The sequence below is a fragment of the Tarenaya hassleriana genome, unplaced genomic scaffold, assembly GCF_000463585.1.
Source record: "Tarenaya hassleriana unplaced genomic scaffold, ASM46358v1 Cleome1, whole genome shotgun sequence".
Classification (NCBI taxonomy): domain Eukaryota; kingdom Viridiplantae; phylum Streptophyta; class Magnoliopsida; order Brassicales; family Cleomaceae; genus Tarenaya; species Tarenaya hassleriana.
The window spans coordinates 11,793,335-11,817,011 of NW_010960187.1; the positions used below are offsets into that span (position 1 = coordinate 11,793,335).

Consider the following 23,677-nt stretch of genomic DNA (forward strand, 5'->3'; position numbering starts at 1 on the left):
TTACCTCAAAATATTTCGAGTTGTATCTCGTCGGATTTCTCTCCTGAACCTGCATTATCCACTTAACAACCAAAACAACACATGTGCAAATAATTGCACTAACAATCTCCCCCTTTTTGGTTATTTCAGATCATGCACACACACATAAAAATGTTCTCAATTCAGCACAACTTCGCATCAGGATTCACATCATGATTCAGACATGTTTGACTTTGATTCACTTAACAACACATTTTTCCACATTCACTCAGACAAGTTTGACTTAAATTTGAAGTAACTCTGACCACTTTGACCTTGTCTTTTTCTTTTGTTCCAGTACGTTCTCACTTCCATTGATAGAATCATTATCGTCTCATATTCTCCCCCTGTGTGCATGTATGAAATAATCCAAAATCTTGAGTGAGAAGAGATTTAAGACACTTACCTGGCTTGCAGAATTTTGAATCTTCCTCTTGGATCTAGGAGTGCACACCTTTTGTCTCACCATTTTTCTGTTCAACACTTAAAAACAACACTCGCAGTAGGATAATATGAGCGTCACCTCCTTTCTCATCACAAAATTGATTGCAAGTCTCTGATTTTTCAGCTCCACATTGTCCAATAACTTAGTCATTACTTCACCACTCAACTCAAATCTGGTTTATATTTTTTTTTTTGAAAATCAAATGAAAACACATGCGAGATTAATTAGGATCTTTCAAATTTTAAATCTAATAACATCATTCAGCAGATCATTAGAGTATAATGCTTGATCAGTTAAGTCAGAAATACCTCACTTTCCACCGAATATTTCACTGACTTTTCTCTCCTGAACTTCTAGGACGTTGAAACCGAGAATGCAAGTTTCACCATTTAAGTCCAGACTATCTCACTGAGATATACTCTTGTAATGTTTCAAATTACAGCGGAGTATGATGCATGAATATCATCTGCCCTTAGACCATCGTATAGACTGCATGTGGTTCAACTTAGACCCGAGTGATTCAATTTTCCAATCTACTCATATCAACTTTTCCTCCTTTCCTTTTTCTTTCTTTTTCCTTTTCCTTTTTCATCACTCTCTTTTTTTTCTTTTCCTTCTTTTCCCTCCTTTTTTTTTGTCATTCAGGAGTACTAAGTCAACAGAGGAGTATCAGGGGATGCCCATGCTTTTCCTTTTTCATCACTCTCTTTTTTTTCTTTTCCTTCTTTTCCCTCCTTTTTTTTTGTCATTCAGGAGTACTAAGTCAACAGAGGAGTATCAGGGGATGCCCATGTCATTTTTTTTTGAAGTATACTTGGCATACCTGTCAAGTATCACTGACTCTCCTTCACAATCATTGAACCAAATCACTTTCGAATAGACACCATTAGAGATAAAATCAGATTTCTCCTAAACCAAAAGATTTTTTTAAAAAAAAAACACACAAACTCATTCATATCAAGTGGTTTCGTAAAGATATCAGCTAATTGGTGTTCAATGAGTGCATACTCAATCAAAAGACCGCTCTAATTTGCTCTTTGAGAAAGTGGTACCGAATTCATACCTTCCACTTGAGTGTACCCTTGAGCCACTAACCTTGGTTTGTTGCGACTGACTCTTCCATCTTCATGCATTATCTTGAGGTAGTACTCATCATTCAAACCCTCGTGCATCTTAATAGATTCATCCTACGGAATAAAACACACAAACCTAGCCATATCTTGATAATTTAATCGAGGTGTGTCCCTTACCTGTCGTGGGTCATTCACACTTCCACTCACATCATTAGCTAGGTAGTTTCGACGAACAGGGGGCTCAAGATCACTTTTCATATCCTCTTCTAGCACTTCAGAATTCTGAGATGAAGTGAGATGTACCTGGTCAAGATCTGAGTGATCACTGACTGGTTCTCGAAGTATATCAGATATCTCGTAAGCTTTCCCTCTACTTTGATGCCATAATTCTGTCCTCGATTGATCATCCCAAGTATAACAGTTACTCGGTGTTCGCTTTCCTGTCAACACACACTCATTTAACGAGTTAGTGACTAAACATACATCTTTAGTGAAGTGTAATTGAAGTCCAGAGTCACAAAGTTGACTTATGCTAATGAGATTCGCCTTGAGTCCTTCAACCACATTCACATTAGTGAGGGTAGACGGTCCAGATGAGTCCAGTGTTCCTTTTCCAATGATCTTTCCTTTTCGTCCATCACCAAATATAACATTGTCACCCTTGTTGCTTTCTTCAAAAGTAGAAAGTCGACTCATGTCACCAGTCATGTGTTTCGAGCATCCACTGTCGAAATACCACTGACTTTCTCTTGAATTCAACTCTGATGTACAAGCAATATTGCACCTGTTGATATCTTTCCTCCTCCAGACTTGTCTCCATCTTGGTGCGAGTAGTACCTGATTTCTCCTCCAGTAGCAGTTCACTCTGATATGTCCTCTTTTGCCACAATGAAAGCAACTCCTGTGCTCACGGTACTGCTGTCTGGGATGAAGATCTATCTTGATTTTCGGAGTTTTCCTTACTCTTGAAATAACTTCATCTCCAAGCTTTCCTCCTGATACAAAGTTTCCTACTTTGTTAGCACTCCCTCCAGTATATCCAAGACCAGCATGTCCAGAATCAGTACGTCCAATCGTCAGAAGATGCTCAAGGTTTTCTGTACCACTTCCGAGCATCCTTACTTTCTTCATAGTCTCATCCAACTGACTTTGTAGTAAGGTGATCCTTTCTTCTTTTTCTTTCAGCTGCTTCTTTAAGTCAGTGGTCACTGACTCCTTCTCCGCTTGTTCTTTGATCAATTGTTTCTTCAGATCAGTGATTGTTGACTCACTCTGTTTCTCTTCCTTGATCAGCTTCATGTTGATGTCGTAAAGCTTTGTCATCTCTTTGTACAGATCTTCTTCACTAACCTCCTCTTCTTGTTCCTCATGTTCTTCTGTGTCACCAAAGAGTGCAACGAAATTTGAGTGTTCTTCTTCTTCATCTTCATCAGATTCAGTTTCCAACTCTTCGTGAGTGAGTGAAGATTTTCCTTTTGACTTCCCACCAGCGCACTCGTTCTTCATATGACCATACCCTTTGCACTCATAACATTGAAGATCTTTTAGATTCCTCAACATTGCTTCTCTCTTAGCAATGTTAGGACACTCATCTTTCCAATGACCAACTCCCCTGCATTCGAGACACTTTCCAGTGTTTCTCAGCTCAGATTTTCCAGCAGTCACTGGCTTTTTCTTGAAAAATCTGTTGAGCTTTTTGACGATCATTGTCATGTCGATGACGCGACATCCCAATATCATACGTGTCAATTTTTTATTTGGTCGAACCATACTCATCATCCACATCATCATTAAAATGACACCATATGACGACGTGTACGGTCAATAGTTGGGCTTAAAAATGATAAATTTTATAAAGTTTAGATTTTTTTTTTCAATTCAAAGAATGAGTTCGGGTTTTATTTGAAAAAATAGAGTTTATATTTTTTTGAAAAAATTGAAAAGTTGAGGTGTTTTTTTTTTTTTTTTTATTTTTATCTATAAATATTGTAATATTCTATTTTCAATAATAAAAAATCAAAGTTTTATTCGTATAGTTAATTGAAAAGTGCAAATACAATATAACCTGAATTGTATAAAAATATGTACGTTATTGTTAGAATCCAATTATACACATGCATCTTTTTTTCTTGATAATGCACAAGTTGACAAAACATTTTTTCCGATTACATCTCCTGTATAAATGGAAAAGTCTGGATGAATAGTTCTCTCTAAACTTGAATTTGAATAATCATCATTAGATCATCCAAACTTAGGTTATACACAGAGGCGGATCTACTTGATAAGGAGTGGGGGCATAGATCCTCATTCAAATTAAAAAAATAATAAAATTTGTGTATAAATTTTGTAAAAATACTAAGAAAACTGTCCAATATCTCCGTTAAAATGACATTTGGTTTTATAAAATTATATGTATAAAATCCATGCCCTTATTTATATTTTTTTTTCTAAATCCGCCACTGGTTATACATGCATATTTTAAATATGAAGAGTATATATACATATAGTTATTATTGTTAACAAATGGTACACTTACGTTTTTATAGTTCTTTTTGTTTTTTTTTTTATACTCTCTTGTCTATTATTATGGTGTTCAACAACTATATATATACGGTGCAGATTTTATTTTGCAAAAAAATCATAATTATTTCGACCAAGGTTATATGGAGGATGACTGCCCCACCAATAACATATGTTGATGATTAAGCAATCAAATCCCTTACAATGATTATTGTAATGATTACCATGCCAAAAAAAAACCATTGTGATTTGTCGATCGATCGTTAATAATTATTTTTTCAAAAGTTAATGGCTATTTTTTTTAAAAGGACTAAGATACGAATGATAATTTATGTGATAATAATGGAGTGGCTAGGGATGGATATGAACAAGTTATAGTTTTGGCATTATGTGTATGGCATCGAGCACGAGCAATTGGCTTTGGGTATATTTTATATGAATACTAAAAATAATAAAAATATCTTAATTTGTTTAATGTTTTCTTTTTAGTGAAAGAAATATATGTTTTCTTAATTAAAAAGCAAGTGGTTCTAGAAAATAGATACGGGTACCTAAAATCCTATTAGTGTATTTCTTTTTTTTTTTCCCTAAATTTTTCCGGTTAATGTTAGCCTTTCCATTTCTCATGAATTGGTTAAGTGGTATGTGTTTGTTCGGTAGGTTTTGGTGATAAATAGGCCCCATTATATTGTTTTGGTAGATTAATCCAATCAAAATTTTTAATAAACATGTCTAAGTTTTAAGACTATATGCATAAAAATATTTCAGTAATAGCATTTAGTAACAACAATAAGCAAAATTATACCATTAATATTTTGTTTTTAAATTAAATAATAATTAATAAATATATTATTCAGTATCGAAACTATTATCTACTATATATTTTGATATCAATTTTTCACACATTATAATAACTCAACTTTATTCAAAACAGGTTTTAGTAACCCATTTTTCTCTCAAAAAATTTAATGAAAATTTCAAATGCAACATAGCGGAACTAACATATTACCATTTTATAGATTATGTGAAAAAAAAATATGTGATAACGTATCAAAAGTTTAATTATAGGATTTTTATATTTTATTTTCAATTTAGAAATACATTTTTATATTTTAAATTTATTCATACAATCGTATCATCGCTTCATATTATATCTAATTCATCAGTTATTGAAATATGAAGTGAGAAATAATTTAGACATAAAAGTGAATTTGGCAGATTACAAATAACCTGAAGTTTTAATCATCCTGATGATTTAAAAAGTTACTTGGGCCGGAAGAACCAAAATCTTATTTGGGCCAAACCATAATTAAGCCCGGGCCCATTTAAAGGAACCGTATAAAGGGAAGGAAAACCATAAATTCTGCTTCACGGCGCCACTCCAAGAGTTCAAAATTCACCGACAACGAAATCGAGGAGAGAGGTCGACGGATATTTCCTCTTTGCAGCGGAGACAGGTAGAATTGCTGATCCGATCTCCTACAATATATTCTTCTTCTTTCCGAACAGTTTCCATTCGTTTTTCCATTTTGCCTCCCTGATTTTCTTATGCTTTTCATCTGGTTTTGGTGATGAATGCATCTCGAAGTTCCTCCGATCGACAAGTACTTAGCGTTTTCGCTTTTTTTCTTCGGTTTCTCCTTCTGTGTATCATGTGAATTCATATTTGCTTAATCTCATCATTTTGGTCTATAGGTCGTTGGTGTGGATTTTGGCGTTCTAACTTCTAGGTTTTGTGTAAAGGCCAACAATCTACGCGTAAATTGCTCATTATCTTTGATTTTAGTTCTTTTAATTGTGTAACTTGTTTGGTTCTTGGTTGATTTTTTACCAGTAATCTGTAGATTTTGTATTGGTTTTTGCTGTGGGGGATTTTTGGATTGATGGTGCGAATGGGTTTTTGACAGACATAATTGTAGACTGGTCTTGATGGAACACTTAATTGCGATTCAATAGTCCTTTTTGCTCTCTGGTCTATGGAGTATAACATCTCCAAGTCTCAGGCTTAGGCTCGTGCTGTTCGCAGGACTACTACTACGCGTCATATCATGTCGTGTTTGTGATTCTTCTTGGATCTCTAAGGAAAGATAATCCTTGTGTTCGTACTTCGTAGTTTCTTGCAGATAAAGAAAGCTGAACACTGGCTTTTGCAACCTTTGACAGAAAGCAATACAGAGCTTTGTGGGTTCAGAGTTTGAAACGCTTGAGCCATAAGCTCATTACAGAACAACACTTTGAACTTATGTTTTTTTTCAATGAATGATAAGATTCTTCCTACAGGTAACTCTCCTAAACATGGGATATATATAGATATATTTTTATATTAAAGAAGTTTGCTTGAACTTATTTTCCTTCTCCCTCACTGTGCAGGACAAGCAGGTGTTAAAATTTGAAATTGTCGCTTCAAATATAGGTTATGTTATACTTGAACACTTCTATATTATGTTCAAAAGAGTTATTTCATCTGTGTCAATTATCAGGTCTCTTACAAATGCTGCTTCAAACTTCAAAGTTAAATGGAAGCATGGATGTGATGGATCTTCTAAATGAAAAAGAAGCGACATCCATTCTTTATGGTTCTTCGACAACTTTGGCTGCTTCCATATTGGTAACTTTTTCACCCCGTTTGACCTCTGTTTATCCCTGATCCACAACATTCAATCGTTTTGCCTTTTAACCAGGTTTGTTTTTACATCGTAGTAGTTTCTAAAAAGCGGCGGAAATTTCCTGCTCTCCCATGGGGTAGGCTTTCATCTCTGTTCTCCTTTCATTAAACGTTGCCTACAATACGTAGTTTTGGCTTCTCCCTGATTTGCTCTTGTTCCGTTAGAGAAAGCACGCCAAAATAGTTTAACCATAGTTAATTAGACGCTTCACTTGTCATTCCCATTCGGTGTATTTGTTAATGTTAGTGGGCTTCAAACACGAACCTTAACTAGTCCTCTCTCTAATGTGGCTTGTGTAGCAACCAATCCATATGAACAATGAGGCCCATGTCCCCATTTCTCTTGCCTTTCAACCTTGTAGGACAGACCCTGATCCCACATCAAGACATGTTGCCCTACGAAACACGGCCATTGTTGTCCCCTGCCAAATTACCATCATCAGCTTTGTTAGAAAACAGCCACCAACCAAGGTTGACTTTATGGTCACCGGCCATATCGTACATCCCAATCTGTGGTCCTCGGGCAGGTTTTCTATTTTAACTCCGGTTCTGTCATACAATATCTTGTGTACCGGACCGTATAGTGTTGTTTCCTTTTGCTGTTTGTCACCCACCACGTCAGCCTATTTCCTTTTCCTTAAAAAAACCAAATCTCCACTACGGATTCTTCTTACTTTTCCCTTCCGTCCCTCTCTGTCGTGGAATTCTTAGCTGTATCCACATTAACTTCTCTATCCAACAGCCCCTCGCCAAATTTATTTTCTTCTCGCCTACCACAAAAATTACTAGTCTTGGACCGAGATTTTGTCATTTTTACCATTTCACTGTGCTTTGAAGCCATTCTTTGGCATGGTTGGGGTCCATTCTACCAAAAATATAGGTTTTGGGAAGGTAGGGGTACTGCTTTCTTTGTATAGGAAAACCTCACGTGGGTGGGAGTGGTTTGTAGATTTTTCTGTAATTAAGGTGGGGACAGAAATAGAGAATAGAGACAACAACTTCACAATATGATTTGAGTCATCAGAATAGTGGTCAATTAATACCAAGGACCCTACTCCTACCTACCATTAACCAATATTTGTTTTTTTTTTGTTTGCTTTCAAGGAAGGCTCGTCACTTTTTTTCCTACACTACAACAAACCTTACTGTACCAAGATGTTTGGTCAGTCCTTCCGTTCCCACTTTCATGTTTCTTTAATGGTTTGGGTCCTCTGTGTTCCCACTCACACCCGATCTCCGTATACCCCTCGAGGCTTATCCACCTAAACTTGGTGTTCTTTGGTCTCGTACCGGTTTTTGTTCTTTCGTCCCCCATATTGAACCCCCGGGCATTAATTTCGCATAGGTTCAAGTTTTAAATGTGGATGCTTTATTTAGACTAAACAAGGTTAGGTTTAGCAATAGAAAAAAATGTGAAAATTATTCCAAGTTAGGAGCTATTACATAAAAAAAATGCCTTTGTTTCTATTTTCTTCTTTGGAAAATGTTTAAAAATTGAGCCATCCCATAGTTATCACTTAAGGTCCTTGTCTTTATAGATCCAGGTCATTGGTTCTTGATATGTCTTGGCCCCAGGAAATATACACTCTAGCCACCAAATTATGTACTCATAATTCACCTGCAAGTTATTGTGGAAAATTAGAACGAGACAATAAAGAATTGATCTATGTTGGTTTTTAGTTATTTGTGTGCAGTTAAATTCCTGACGGCTTGCAAAGAAGACGAACTCCTGGTCCTTGTCAGACACATACTGGGCCAAGTCCAATGATCGTCGCATAGGGTTACGGGTACGCAACGACTATCCCATTTTCTAACACACACACAAAAAAAAAAGAAGCAAAAACATCTCGGTCATGTTGTTCTTTAACACGGACACCTAACACGAAAGGGTTTTAGAAGATAGACAGAACAATTAGATCTTTGATCTCACTGACTTATTATTCGAAATTACGTATATATAAAAAAATGAACAAAAAAAGAACAATATGGGCTCCTACCACACGGCCATTCACTCCCTTTTTCTAGAACAATTAAAAAAAAAGATGTGCCCTTTGAGTTGCCTTTCTATGCGGGAGATCTGTCGCCTTGTGACCAAAGGCAAAGAGATTAAAAACATTATCAAAAGCTTCAAACTTTTGATGCCCAACCATTTCTGGTATTTACTGGCGTCCATAATATTAAAAAAATATGGCATTTCATATTCCAAGTTAATCACTAAAATTTACCCAAACGTAGATGGTAGAATTGTAAAATAGGAAAATACAAAGTACCCTCAGTTCGAACCCATCTTAGGCTAAACTTTGCCCAAAAAAAAAGTTAATCACTAAAACTATAGGTTTTGTAGTTGTCGATTCGCTAGGTTGAGATGAATGATATTTTCGTGTTCACCAATCATTTCTAACATTATCCGTTGTTTTAATTATTAGTGGTTACAAGTTCCTTTTTTTTTTCTGTTTACATCTATAGGATAGTGATCAAGGATGGCATGCAATTAAGAAAACAATATTTTCTGGATGTTTATGTGATTTTATCTCTCATATACTATAAATTTTTGTGGGTTTTGGTTGAAATTATGTTTTATATAGTAACACACACACACACATATATATATATTGTTTTCATTGGGGTAATCATGAGACATGTGACACTAGATCTAGTGCAACCGTCACAAAAGAATTTATTTTCACGAGAGTATCGTGATTTTAAATGATCATGCTGCTTATAAATATTATTGCTTTAAATTCTGCATTTGACTCCGCTGATCTGAGCATTTAGATATCAATTTTCCCCATTTTGTTTCCTATCCTCTGTAGTATATTTAGGGTTCATCTTTGTTTACACCACCCAGTCCCTTGCCCCTTCCAAATGGGGGGGGGGGGATAACCGATTTAAATGCTATTCCAACTACAGTTATGGTCAATAGATCCAATAATTTATAGGATGATTGTTATGTGGTGATAAATTAATGGATGTAATGTTATTTTCAGCTCTTACACTGATTATCAAATCCAACAACTAGATAAGAGTATGATTAGACTAAAATTGATTAGACCCTTAACCACTTGTTTAAGGGCATTGATTCTTTAGATGCCCCTAAGGCACAAGGTACCACTGATTGCATGACTTTTTATTCTTTTCTATTACCAAAATCAAAATTTTAATATTATATTAGTGTAAATTAACAGCTTTGTTATTACTCATATGATACTGGAGTTTATATTTTGTAAAAATAAGGCTTTGGTGATTGTTTTTATTTTGAATTTTTTATTTTAGTTTTTGTATTTTGTTTTTTAGTTTCTAGTTTTTTTATTTTATAATATTTAAAAGTCCAAAAAAATTGTAGTTTTTGGTTTTTTTATTGATTTTTCACTACTTCCCAATATTTTAAGAAATTTTACAAAAATTTGAATGTTAGTTTTTTGAATTTTTGAATTCTAAAAATTCTAACTATTCACGACCTTAATCTTACACTGTTCATCGCCGTCTCAATAATTTTGGTGTGGTGTGATAAACTTTTCTTTCTTTGTTCTGATTCCGAGATTCGTTTGGACTTTTGCCCAAAATACCGATTATCCAGAAAAAAAAAATTCTTGCTTTGCATTTCTATGGCTTTTATGTAATAATATTGTGTTTCTACGCATCGAAAGCGTATTTTGTATAATAAAATGTTTCTCTGCAACGAGATCTTACTGTATCCAACATAACGTTGACTTTAAATATTTAGTCTCCCACACATGCGGGAAAACCCTTCCTGTGTAGTGCAATTTTGTTTTTAGTTAAAAGAAATTAATATATTCACCAATCCATAAAGCCTAAAATTGTGATACTTTAGTTCCAATGTTTTATTTTGTTTATAGTTATATGGTTAAATGTGTATAACTTAAAATCTATAAAAAAAAATTCTTAAATTAGTCATTCTTATAAGTTGTATGAACTCTTGGTTGCAATATTCTCTATTAATGTGATGTTTTCGAGTCTTTATGAATAGCTCTCCCCTTTTTAATGTGCTCATTTGGTTATAAAATTAGTTTTACAGACACATAATATATATATATATATATATATATATATAATGTACAACTTGACAAGATTGGAATCATGTAAGTATATTATTAGATTAATGTTGGATTAGTTTTGATTTAGACAAAAACTAATGTATACCTATACTTAAAGATAATGGATTATGTGTATTTTTTTTTTCAGACACATCCACTCCCATTATTGTTTTTGTAGTTTGCGACGTAATAAACTAGTATTACATATGATTGATGCCAATAAGGATATGGCATAATTGGCATTGACCTTGAACGTCTATCTATAGAAGAGGTTAGAACTAATAGTGTCGGCTAATAATTCATGACCCTCTTGCCCCACCTTTGCTCTATATGTCCATTTGTTTGTACTTGTCTCTCCCACACAACCACCTTAATTTTTTTTTTCTCATTTTTTTTTATAATGGGTTGATTTGGTGATTTTACATTTTTATTGTTTCTTTCCTTTCATTTTTCCTATTAAGAGCAGTGATTTAATGAAAAATTAGATGCTTAATGTTCTTTTTGTAAACATATTTGATGAGTCCCCTACATGCAAGGATGAAATTAAATCTTGCGATGCCTTTATTAAAGAAAAAAAGGAATGGTATTAGTCACATCAATCATTATTCTCATTTATTTAGAATTTAATCACCCTTTTCTTGACGGAAAGCATGTAATTATCAATGGAAAACAAACCTTTAATAAATTCGTGGATAATAGATCTTGATAACTCCATAATATGATGGGAAATTATGTGTGTGTTCAAATTAAAGATTTATAATATATGGCCTTAGACAATAGATTAATATATTGGGTTATGATTGCATATTTGATTAGGTGTCGGGCAGGGCAATACTAAATAGCATTTGGAGAGGATACTCTTTAACAACCTTGCCGAATAAAGGCATTCATCTCCATGGGAAAATTAGTGGAGAGGAGAGCCAATGGGCGCCACCACCACTACCTCACCCTCCCTTTCGATATGACCAAATTGGCATCTTTGTTGTGACCAAAGTGCACCTCAATCTAAAGAACATTATCTTAAATGCGAATGGAAAAAATAAAGGGACCGTGTAATTATTCAATTAAAAAAAACACTTCGATGGTTACGAATAGTCTCATGATTATTCGAAATAATTCGGTTGGTCCGTGGGGTCGATGACTCGATAGTTATCAACGAACGTCCGAAGAACCCCAAAAGAGACATGGAGTTAGTAATGGTACCGATCATGCATATGAACATAAATATGTGTTGGTATGCATATACATATATATGTATATATGTGCATGTATACGAGTTGGGTGCGTATGCGGATGATTGTGCACCTAATCCGCCAAAGCATCTACTATGCGACGTTAATCATATATTGACAAATTACGGAAAATGCTTGTATAAATCTAGATTAATATAAGATATAATTGGTTGTATCTCTCAGATTTTCCAGTTATACGTCGCATTTCTCTAGTCGTTGGAAAATCATATTCTAAAGTTTAATGAATTTGGAAAAAAAAATTAAAATTTCCGGAGGTTTAGAAAAATGGGTGAAGGACCACGTTCTCGTCCTCGGTATCAGATTCATATATAGGAACTTACATTTTAAGTATTTTTTAAAATAAAAATAAATATTTTTTATCAGAAGGATACAAAATAAGAAAATCTTTTACCAAAAATAAAAATAAAAATAAGAAAATCTTATCGTAAAGTTTACACTTCACCGTCGAAACAGCTACTTCTGTCAGCGACTCTTCTTCTATCAGCACTAAGCGACAAGATCCTTTCGCCACGCTCCGGTCATCAACAGTCACCTCATCTCTTCGTTTTTATTGGCTCGTGTCTCTCACGCGCAAGTACCGACCACGCGCCTACGTCCGTCTTTTCGCCATTTATCTCGCATTCCCATGAAAAAAAAATAATGAGAGGAATTTCATCAAAAATAATAATACGAGCAATATAATAATAGCAATGTAAATAATAAAGGAAGCTCATTTCATTACTATTCTCTCTCTCTCTGTTGTTGCTCGCTGTTCTTCTCTGTTCATTCCCTTTTTCAGCTTAAGCCCTTAATCAAACAATTATTATTCCTTTTTCTTTTTCCTCTCCGCAGAAATTTTTCTTTCCTGCAACTCAGTTCGCTTCCTTGCTTTGCTCATCGGTTTTTCCACCTCCCTGAAGAAGTGATGAGTGCGTTTTAGTTCACAGTCTCCGATTCTCATGAAAGCTTTTAGATCTGAGGCTTGTTCCTGCGAGCAGTGGTCTTTTTCTGTTCTTTGACTTCTCTGCAGCCATTGTAGTGGCGAACGCCAGTTCTCAGAGTAGCGGCGACGGGTAGCTGGTGTTCTTCCCCGCGATTGGGTTTGTTTTTTTCTCAAGATTCTAAGTCTGGGATTTGGGAATTGAAGCGAGGAAGGTCTGCTGAAATGCTGGAGGTTGGAAGCCCTACGGTCCTTAGTTTCCGTACGAACACTACTTGTAATGCTCTTCTCAGAGAGCTTCAGGTTTGTTCATCCTCTCTTCACTCTTTCACGCCCTTTTTTCGCCTCCTCCCATTTTCTTGTTCCGTGGGTCGTTTGCTTTCTTGGAAAATTAGGGTTATTCTTGATGATGGGTTGCTGGCAAAATCTCAGTGTTTTTCCTTGTAGGTTTTGTGTTGAGGACGAAAAAGGTTGAGTCTTTTTTAACTCAGAGTGTGTTTACCAGCGCTAATGACTTATAAAGTCGTTTTTATCTTCTTTTCTCTCTCCCCCTCCAAGTCAAAAGGTTCCTGTAATTGTTGAATTCTGTTCATCATAGATTTGGTTTGCTCTCTTTCACGCCTCAGTTTGTGGAAATCAGTCTACTTTTTGTAGGTCTAACATGAACCCATGCACCATTATCTTGTAAATGCTTTTTTGTTTTTGTTTGGGAGTTCCTCAAATTTCGTGATGTGATGGGAATTACGTTACTGGGTTTATGGCTGATGATGTGAATGTGGAGCAGCAAATATGGGATGACATTGGTGAGTCTGAGACCGAGAAAGACCGGATGTTAATGGAGCTGGAGAGGGAATGCCTTGAAATTTACAGGAGAAAAGTTGAAGAGGCCTCGAATTCTAAGGCACGGCTTCATCAGTCTGTTGCAGCCGTTGAAGCTGAAGTTGCTTCTCTAATGGCCGCTCTCGGGGTCTTAAACATGCAGTCACCGGTATGAGCTTCACTCATTTTCTCAAGAATTCAGGTTTCAGAGATGGACTTTGTGTTAATGTATGCCACATTTAGAAATGCTGGGGAAAGATATTCTGTAAGGTTTTTGTTGCCTTCTATGGGTTTTTTCGCATGCACAGATTAAAGCTGGGAAGGGATCAAAATCTTTGAAAGAAAAGCTCGAGGCCGTGAAACCTCTAGTGGAAGACTTGAGATTGCAGAAAGAGGAAAGAATGAAGCAATTTGCAGATATAAAGGCACAAATTGAGAAAATCAGTGGAGAAATCTCGGGGTACAGTGACCAACTCAACAAGGCCATGATCAGTTCCTTGACTCTCGAAGAGCAAGATTTGTCTCTTAGGAAACTTAACGAGTATCAGACACATCTCCGTACCCTGCAGAAGGAAAAGGTGAGGACTTTTCATCTAAAGCTATGAGAAGGGAACCAATGACTAAGGATTCTGTATGAGGTGTCCTATAAACTCTGTTCCAAATCTATGATTGTATGTTTGCTTACACTTTCTATCCTTTTTCGCTGCAGTCTGATCGTCTGAACAAGGTTTTGGATCACGTGAACGAAGTCCACACTCTATGCGGTGTTCTGGGAATTGACTTTGGTCAAACAGTTAGTGAGGTTCACCCAAGTTTACATCGGACAAACCATGAGCAATCTACAAACATTAGTGATAACACATTGGGTGGCCTAGAACACACGATACAGAAGCTCAAAGCGGAAAGGAGAGCCCGATTTCAAAAGGTGTCTGTGTATATACATGTTTCTTGGTTTGCAATGTTATTCTTCTATATATATATATATGTATGCAGCCTTTCTGATATCGTATTACCTTCAATTGTGCAGCTCAAAGATATAGTAACATCACTTTTTGAGCTGTGGAACCTGATGGACACACCACAGGAAGAGAGAATTCGATTTGCCCATGTCATTTCTGCTGTAAGATCATCTGAATCCAGTATCAACGAGCCGGGCATCCTTTCAACCAAGACAATTGAACAGGTTTAGAAAATGTTATCGCCTCTCTTTGATTCTCGTTTACACGGTTAACCACACCTGACATTTGAGTTCTTTGCTGCATCTGCATTAGGTTTCAGAGGAAGTAGACTGTCTCAGCAAGCTGAAAGCCAGCAGAATGAAGGAGCTTGTGATGAAAAGAAGGTCGGAGTTAGAGGATCTCTGCAGAATGGCTCATATTGAGCCTGACACGAGCACTTCGGTTGAAAAATCTATTGCGTTGATTGATTCTGGTATAAGGGATGGATCTTGCGTTCTTCCTGATAGAAGTATTTGCTTGTCAGAGTTTTTATTAAGGCCGGTCTTCTATATTTTTGTCTTTAGGATTGGTGGACCCTTCAGAGCTCCTGGCTAATATCGAAGTGCAGATTAACAAAAGCCAAGAAGAAGCACAGAGTCGGAAAGAAATAATGGATAGGATTCATCGCTGGCTCTCTGCCTGCGAAGAGGAAAACTGGTTGGAGGAATATAATCAAGTATGAAAAGCTTGGGATTTTCAGTAAAAAAAAAAAAGGTATGGTTCTTGTGAGAATGTATTTGAAAGTTCCTTTCTTTGATCTCAGGATGAGAACCGGTACAGTGCTGGAAGAGGTTCACACATAAACCTCAAGCGTGCAGAACGAGCCCGGGTTACAGTCAGCAAAATTCCATGTACTTTCCATCCTCATCATAAGCATCTTCAGATGGAATTAGAATGAAAGTCTTAGCTTATTATTTGGGTTGCTTCATTGGTTTTTGCAGCAATGGTTGACACTCTCATTAAGAGGACGCTTGTCTGGGAAGAAGAAAGGCAGAAGCCATTTCTATATGACGGTGTAAGTTAAAAGCTTTCAAGTACACATTCTTGACCAAGTCCTGTATCTGATTATTGTGACTGTTTCCTCCAGGTTCGGTTGGTCTCTATACTGGAAGATTACCAAATGACAAGAAAACAACGAGAAGAGGAAAAGAAACGATTTCGGGTCTGTAAGAATGGATCTTGAACTCTGAATATTCAGAGATCAAACTCCCATGTTAAACTACTACTACATTTCACTGCAGGATCAGAAAAAGAGTCAAGACCTGCTACTAACCCAGAGGGAAGCTATTTACGGGTCAAAACCGAGTCCAAGAAGAAGCAACAGCTTCAGAAAATCATACGGGAACGGGTCAATGACGGCTACCCCCCGCAGAAACTCGGTCGGGACGACCACTCCTGACCTCCTGACCCCGAGATCCTACTCGGGTCAGCGCCAGAACGGATATTTCAAGGAAGTGAGGAGGCTCTCTACTGCTCCAATAAACTTTGTGGCAATACAAAAGGAAGATACAGTCTCTACTTACACTTCTATTTGCGGTTCCGAGCCGGACTCCCCTCCACAGGGCTGACTCTCTCTCAATCAGACAAGACACCTTTCAGTAAATCCCTTTCCAGTCTTGTCAAGCTTCTTCAATGCAGTTTGTGTAACACAACAGAAGATGAACTCTGTTTGATTTGATGCAGGACGAGGAACCGCAGAGCTTTAGATTGGGAATGGAAGAGCAGAGTCAATGTGAATACAGATAAAGGGTTGTACACTGAAGTGATAGCGTGGGTGTGGGTGTGACTTTTGAGTGTTTCGAAGTGTTTTCCTCCTTCTTAGTACAAAAAAACATAACAACTGAGTTGCTGACGTTTTAGTGCTTTAGGACAAGAGTATAAAAAGTGCATAATGCATCTTCTTTTGAGTCGGCTTTGTTTGGACCATACCGAACTGAACCGAAAAATAGTTTTCGAACCAAAATGTCTAAAGTTTCTAAGCGATAGTTTTTTTTTAGAAAGCTGAATTTTCATATCTGAATTGAGACGAATACTAAAAAAAATTAAAAAACAGAAATTTAAATTTTTTTTAAAAAAAATCCAAAAGTGTTTTAACAAACTGAAATCGTACGGGATATAAAATAATAATTGATTGATATACATTTTTTTTTAGAATCGTAAAAAAATGAACTTGAACGAATCTGAACCGCGAATACTGAAACGTCCAAGTTCGGACTTATAGGCCCAACTCGAAAGATGCCCATTTATGTCAGCCCAAGTTGCTTCTCTTTTAGTCATTTCCAGACCTTGCTGCTTTTTTTTTCTTTTTCCCCGACACCAAACCTTTAACCGGGGTTCTTATCTCTCTTTTTTTTTTTTTTTTTTTTTTTTTGTATTATGTGTGCGTGAGAAAAAAATAAATAAATGCCAGCTGTACCACCTTCTTCATATTACATTTTTTTTTTAAAATTTCTCTGATTTGATTATTACTAATAATCATAAATACGTTGTCTTTTCAGGTTACCGACAGAAGAAAAAAAATTGGTCAAAATTCATCTGTTGTTCACTTTCCAATCTAAGAGAGAGAGAGAGAGAGAGAAGGGGTCAAACAAATTACTCTGTCATAATATTTCAGATTTAATAAAGAAAAATCGAGAGATTAGAAGTAAAAGCGTTTGTTATTATTGACCCAAGTCTTGAAAAGATAACGAGAGACGCCAATCCCGTCACAGAACATCTTAATCTCATCCCGAAGGCTCCTCTTGTCCCTCAGCGTCCATCCCAACCTCTCCGCGTACTCCCTCATCGCCTCCCTCTGCTCCGCCGTGAACTTCGACTTCCTCCGCCGCCGCATCATCACCGTCTCCTCCTCCTCCTCTTCCTCCGTCTCCGTCGCCGGAGGCAGCGGCGGCCCCGGCTCCTCCCTTCTCAGCCTCGCCAGCTGCTTCACGCGCCTCAGGCTGGTGAAGGGGTGACGCGGGTGGTGGGGGATGATTTCTCCGGCGGAGGAGGCGGGGATCTCCGGCGGATGGAGGCGGCGGTGGTAGCTCCGGTGGCATCCGCAGGCGGCACAGATGTCTCCGGAGGCGGCGGAGGGGAAAAATTCCCGGCAGCCGTCGGTGGCGTAGGAGCCGAGCCTAGCCGCGTGGTTACGCATGCATTCTCCATAGACGGGGCTCTGCATCTCTCTCTCTCTCTCTCTCTCTCCTCTCAGGGTGAAGAGAGGAAATGGGTTAAAAGACGAAGGTGGGTTTGTGTTTGAAGTGATGTTTGGGAGGCTTTTTGTTGTGTTGTGTCAGAGGAAAGAAGAGTGGGGAGTTACAAAGCAATCTTCTCTCTTTTATCAGAGTTGTGGTGCCTTTATTGTGTGTGTAATTTATGACCTAATCCTCCCCCCAAGATTTGTACTTTTGTAGTTATTGTCCCTCTTAAATGTGAACCCTCTTACCCTCCCGACCTCTTTATTTAAATGCTTTGGGCCCCACATCCCAAAATTTTATTTTGTATTATCATTTTACATGTACGAATAAAGAATCTGTCCGCCCGGCAAATAAAAATAAATGTTACCTCAAGTTAAAACCATGGTTACATCAGTGATTAGTGGGGGGGGTCTGTGGGCAGAATTCGTTATACGCGCTTCCATGCGCGTGTGCATCACGCCAAACAAGGGATAAGTTGTTCATTCGAGCTTTACATATGGGCTTTTCTATTCATTGGCCCATATAACTTTTATGGGCCTTACATTTTAAACCATAATTTGAGCCTAAAGTATTCCACGTGTGGAATGTCCGAGTGGTGACAAATTATGATTATTATTATTATTATTATTATTATTATTATTTATATAATTTGATTGTATTACTAAAAAATGGGTGGACATAGTCCAGGATTCGAAATCCACATTCCAAACCAAGTTTTTCAAACTATTGCTAAAAGACCCATAGCATAGCATGTGCCTCAAACACATATATGCACATATTGTGTTTTCTCCTCTAATTTTGTTATATTATTAAACAAAACAACTTGCATGATGCATTGCATAGACTGAAGTTGATACAAATAACCAACATTTCATCTTCTCACTGTTTCTCCATCTTAATAAATTTTTAAATTTTCGAATTTTTAAATAATGTTCAGTTCGGTTCCGTTAATGGAGGAATATTCAGTTTTCTAAAAGCATTATCCTTCAAAAATTTTGGACAATTCGATTTGAGAACCGTATGGAATTTTTTCGGTTCGGTGCTATAACCGTACCGAATCGCACACCCCGGAGTAGAAATGGGTCTTATCTGTTGCAGACAAAAATAGATGAAGACAACTGTCATAGTCATGATTATATAACAGAAGAAATCAAACAATGGAAAATGGCAACGGAATCAACAAACCTCGACTTCGTAATTTGTTGATCTCCGATTGGCGTTGCCGTTTCAATCTTCCGAACATCTCTTTACTTTTTTTCAAGGTTTACTTTGAATGATCGGAACATTGAAGGCGATGAAGCTATGGAGACGCACCGCCGGAGCTCTGAAGGACGGCAACAGCCTAATCGCGGCGGAAGACTGTCTAACGATCGCCGTCGTTAAGGCTACGAGCCACGATGAGCTCTCCATGGATTCCGGCAACGCTGAGTTCATCTACCGGTACGTACGGACCTCTCCGTCGAGCCTCAGGCCGCTCGCAGGCATCATCTCCTCGCGCGCGGGTCGCACTCGCAGCTGGGCGGTGGCTCTCAAGGGTTTGATGCTTATTCACGGTTTCTTCCTCCGGAAGGTCCCGGCGGCTGAGTCAATCGGACGGTTACCGTTCGATCTCTCCGGATTCGGCGTGACTCGTTCGCTGCTGAGCAGATCCTGCGGATTCAACCTCTTTGTACGAGCTTATTTCGTGTTTTTGGACCAGAGATCGATCCTCTTCCACGACGTGAACCTCCTCGATGAAGAATCATCGGTCATGATCCAGCTCACGATCATCCGTAAGATGCAAAATCTCGTGGATTCGTTGATGAGAATCAAACCGATAGCAGAAAACATGAGCACGCCTCTGATAAACGAAGCCATGGACAACGTAATCATCGAGATCCTGGAGATCTACGGTCGGATCTGCGTCGGAATAGCCGAAGCTCTGCCGAAGGTTCACTCGAAAACAGGAAAACCAGAAGCGAAAATGGCGCTGAAGATCGTGACCAAATCCATAAAGCAGGGAGAAGATCTCTGCAGGTATTTCGAATTCTGCAAAGATTTCGGGATCCCAAACACTCACGAGATCCCAGACTTCGTAAGGATTCCGGAAGCAGACGTAATGGTGCTCGAGAAGCTCGTCCATGGCGCTCCGGCGGCCGTGCGGAAGGAGAAAGATGAACAGCCAAAGATGGAAACGTCGACGTCAATGGCTCCGGAGATCGAGGAAGGCGAAGAGAGAGGGAGAGGGAGGAATCCAGATCTGATAGAAATGGATCATGACGAACCTGGGAATGTTTCTGCTACTAGAGATGAGATTCCCGACTTAATTAGACTCTAATTAACATGTAAAAATTATTTTTTTTAAATTATAATATCAAGATAACACATCCGTAAATATTTTAACAGCGCATTTTAAGATTCTAAAACTCGTTTAGATTCGTTCCAATTCTGCAAAAGATCTCTAACGTGAATTGACCCCATTTTGACCATTCTCTGGCCCCTTCAACATAAGATTACACTTTTTGTTGGGACAGATTGTTACAGAATGGCAGCCATTTTTAACACGTGCATTTAAATATAAAAATGGTTACATTTTTTTTAATAATCGAATATGTCCATCCAGACTAATCTTCGGAGATATTATATAAACTAGAGACAAGAACCAAGAGGTAGAATATATTTTCAATACAAACATTCAATAAACAAAGAACATCTGTTACAAGTCAGCGCACTTTCTAAGATTGGGAAAAGAACAAGGAACAGAGGACGAACTAAATCGACTAACATTTCGATCTACCAACAAAATCAAATCGGAAGCCCCAAGGAAAAATAAAATAAAATATATAAAAAAAAACCCTGCAGATTCTCCTCTGTCGTCCTCTCAAACACAGAACAAACAACAGAAACAGACATGAATTTTTTTTTTAAAAAAAAAGACCGTAAAACGAGAGCTTTGACGAAAACCCAAAGGCCAAGAAGTTACCTGAAACGATTTTATCCCACAGTTGCAGAGGAAATGTATGCCACAGATGTATGTATGTATGTATATATACACACACACACACACACACATACATACTTGATCCATGAGAGAGCGGGCACACGCACACAAAAAAAAAAACAGAGGATTATCTGATGGTGACGAACTTGTTGGTACCATGACGAGCCCAATGGCTCTTCAGGTCAATAGGGTTAGCAAAGTTGTAACCTTCAGCTGCAAGTTTCTCAAGAACTTTCTTAAAAGCTCCTTGGCTCATCTTCCGACCCGAAATCCTCGCCCCTCGCCTCTTCGTGCTCATCGGGAGAGGATACATCGATATATTTGTAGTGCAACAAGCAGATTGCCATCCGCCACATCCCCATCTGTAACACTGCTGAGGAGTTCCAGTACATGTACAGACAGGGACAGATAGACCGGAGATGTCCATGCTCACGCCATTGATGACCACATCCATGCTCTTCTTAGCCGGTTTCACCCGTTGAACGTTCCCGTTATGCTCGTTTCCGTTGTCATTCTTCGGTTTCCGAGGTTTCTTTGGCTTGGATCCGCCTTTCGAAGCCCCTCCCGGTTTTCGCTTCTTGTTCTGAGGGACTTCCTCTTCTCCGGGAACTGGGCTTGCCTCGACTCGGGACGAGCTCACGGCCGGGCGGAGAATCTGCATTGACGGAGCTCCAGAAGTTTCCGGAAGGACATTGCTGTAATTGGGCGGGTTAACAGGCAACATATTGAAAAAATAATCCTTCTGCTGATTGATCCAGCCATAGTTCATGGGGATCGGAGATTCGGGCACAGGGCAATCTCGTGGGTGATACGAGCCGTTTGGTCCGACCATTACGTTCGGGTCGCGACCCGGCAAGAACGGCTTGGTGTTCCGTTCAATGCTCGACATAAGCTGCAGGCCGAGATCGCCTTTGAAATTCGCAGGTTCGTAGTAGCCCCAGTTGCGAAACCCATCATCATCCATGAGAAGGAACTACAATTCCATAAACACGATTTGGTTGGTATGAGGGAAGCATAATGCATAATCCTTTCCTGTTTAATGTATTGAAATAAATGGATTGGAAAAATGGGGAATTACAGAACAATCGAACAGATCCATGGCCGCACAAGGCGGGATTCAACCAGTAGCAACAAAACCTAGACATCGATCGAATCGAAATCCAACCCAGGGATTCTAAATCTCTGTTTGGGTGCCGAGAAAATCTGATTCGCCAACTCGGGCTCGTCGATTTTCCGGTGAAATACTCGAGATCTATCACCGATTAAGCAAAACCCTTCCATTTCCCAGATCCAGGTGCGGGGAAAAACGACGGATTCGAAGAAAAAACACAGATATTCGATACACTCGGAAATAAAAAAATTAGGGGTCTTTATCAGATCGAAACACGGAATTGCATGGACTGCGAAAATTTTCAAAGGTTCTTCGCATTTCCTCCGGAAACCCACATGCAGATCCACGAGGGTCTCTGAAGATCTGCCAAATCCGGAGGCAGATCTAAAAGGATCGCGACACAAAGCGACGATCCATACAAACAAAATCACAAAAACTTCAAGCCATCTCGCGTATCTAACGAGATATTTATAAAGAATGTTTCATGGAAATGGAAATGGAAAGGCGGTACAGTACAAGGACCCATTGTATTTCAAAAATAAGAGAGAGAGAGAGAGAGAAGGAGATGGATTGATAGACAGATAGATAGAGGAGAGAGAAAACTTACGTGAGTTGGTCTAAACGGTTCTTTAAGGGCTTTTTTTTCCTTCCGGGGGAGAGAGAGAGAGGAGAGAGAAACCTGAGAGAGATTGAGAGAGAGAAAGCGAAAGAAGAGAGAGGAGAGAGAAAATAAACCTAAGAGAGAGAATTCGAGGAGCTGGAGAGAGAGGAGGAAAAGGCCACCCAGAATTTTGTGTGTTTTGTTGGAGAGGAGAGAGAAAGAACCTAAAAATTAATCATTTCTATTTTGTAAAAAAACAATAACGAAAAAAAATTATTTTACAAAATCCAAAGGCTTTCTTTTTTTTTTTCCTGTCCTAAAGGGTGGTGTGTTTGGTATCGTAGGGCACATGAGAAGGGCAGAGCCATGTGAGAACCAGACAGAGACTGAACAAAATCGGATTTCATCCTTATCCTCTTACAATAACATTTATTCTTCTTATGCATTATTTAATTTCTCTGCTACAAAATCATATATTATACACACCGGACCAAAAAAATCCATAACTCATACATACTATGTCATTCATGCTTAACCATTTAATGTGACTATTTCTACAAGATGAAGAAGGCAAATAGAAGTCCATTTGCATGCATGCTCCAATTTTAATAGACCCTCTATTTCATAATAATTGACGTTTTAATTTTTTTCATAAGTTTTATAAAACGGTAAAAAAAAAATTTATGTATACCCTTATTTAAAGTTGAAATATAATTAATATTCATTAAATTTATTAGAATTGATTAGTTTTAGTTAAAGATAAAATTAAAAATTATTTTAAAAAATTATATCTAAAATAACAACTATTTTGAAACCATTTTTTTTTATCTATAACGTCAATTATTAAAAAAATTGGGAAGTGTGTTTTAATTTTTAATTTCCAAAGGAATTAATTGAAATTGAATTATAGTTTTCAAGCCTACATATTTAAAAATGCCAAAAGAGTACTTTGGTGGAAAAATATAGTTTGTATATTTATGATATTTATATTTTTATTTTATAGGGGAAAATAAAATTGTGGTTTGATGGGCTTGGCTGTCA

General features: G+C 37.7%; 5 protein-coding genes across 9 annotated transcripts; 3 read left to right on the forward strand and 2 right to left on the reverse strand.

Annotated features, from left to right (window-relative positions):
* The first annotated feature begins 5,435 nt into the window (after window positions 1-5,435).
* On the forward strand, window positions 5,436-11,915 carry LOC104824061 (cyclin-J18-like). Of its 4 annotated transcripts, none has more exons than XR_773408.2 (6): window positions 5,436-5,513; window positions 6,170-6,336; window positions 6,427-6,664; window positions 6,760-6,798; window positions 8,402-8,508; window positions 11,593-11,915. XR_773408.2 is itself a non-coding variant. In XM_010555988.1 (6 exons), the coding sequence occupies exons 2-6, from the start codon at window positions 6,312-6,314 to the stop codon at window positions 8,487-8,489; spliced, it is 297 nt and encodes a 98-aa protein (XP_010554290.1). In that variant the 5' UTR covers window positions 5,436-5,513; window positions 6,170-6,311; the 3' UTR covers window positions 8,490-9,947. The 4 variants fall into 4 exon arrangements, 2 of the variants coding, with proteins under 2 accessions (XP_010554290.1, XP_010554298.1); XR_773409.1 differs by lacking the exon at window positions 11,593-11,915 and adding an exon at window positions 9,188-9,947; XM_010555988.1 differs by lacking the exon at window positions 11,593-11,915 and having other exon boundaries at window positions 6,427-6,435; window positions 6,537-6,664; window positions 6,738-6,798; window positions 8,416-9,947.
* Window positions 11,916-12,739: 824 nt separating this feature from the next.
* LOC104824080 (65-kDa microtubule-associated protein 6-like) lies at window positions 12,740-16,672 on the forward strand. The gene is made up of 12 exons (XM_010556014.2): window positions 12,740-13,251; window positions 13,733-13,936; window positions 14,076-14,345; window positions 14,477-14,692; window positions 14,795-14,950; window positions 15,039-15,198; window positions 15,290-15,441; window positions 15,529-15,616; window positions 15,707-15,780; window positions 15,853-15,927; window positions 16,007-16,363; window positions 16,449-16,672. The coding sequence occupies exons 1-11, from the start codon at window positions 13,174-13,176 to the stop codon at window positions 16,331-16,333; spliced, it is 1,800 nt and encodes a 599-aa protein (XP_010554316.1). The 5' UTR covers window positions 12,740-13,173; the 3' UTR covers window positions 16,334-16,363; window positions 16,449-16,672.
* Window positions 16,673-17,273: 601 nt separating this feature from the next.
* LOC104824087 (zinc-finger homeodomain protein 14) lies at window positions 17,274-18,278 on the reverse strand. Its single transcript, XM_010556027.2, has one exon. The coding sequence runs from the start codon at window positions 17,926-17,928 to the stop codon at window positions 17,404-17,406; it is 525 nt and encodes a 174-aa protein (XP_010554329.1). The 5' UTR covers window positions 17,929-18,278; the 3' UTR covers window positions 17,274-17,403.
* Window positions 18,279-19,045: 767 nt separating this feature from the next.
* Window positions 19,046-20,320, forward strand: LOC104824093 (putative clathrin assembly protein At1g14686). The gene has a single exon (XM_010556040.2). It carries the CDS (start codon window positions 19,218-19,220, stop codon window positions 20,259-20,261), a length of 1,044 nt encoding a protein of 347 aa, XP_010554342.1. The 5' UTR covers window positions 19,046-19,217; the 3' UTR covers window positions 20,262-20,320.
* A 263-nt stretch (window positions 20,321-20,583) lies between these two features.
* LOC104824100 (protein BASIC PENTACYSTEINE2-like) lies at window positions 20,584-22,757 on the reverse strand. 2 transcript variants are annotated; one of them, XM_010556060.2, is made up of 2 exons: window positions 22,643-22,757; window positions 20,584-21,897 (listed from the first exon to the last, which is right to left on the reverse strand). In XM_010556060.2, exon 2 carries the CDS (start codon window positions 21,886-21,888, stop codon window positions 21,052-21,054), a length of 837 nt encoding a protein of 278 aa, XP_010554362.1. In that variant the 5' UTR covers window positions 21,889-21,897; window positions 22,643-22,757; the 3' UTR covers window positions 20,584-21,051. The 2 variants fall into 2 exon arrangements, with proteins under 2 accessions (XP_010554362.1, XP_010554354.1); XM_010556052.2 differs by lacking the exon at window positions 22,643-22,757 and adding an exon at window positions 22,003-22,633.
* Between the last annotated feature and the right edge of the window lie 920 nt (window positions 22,758-23,677).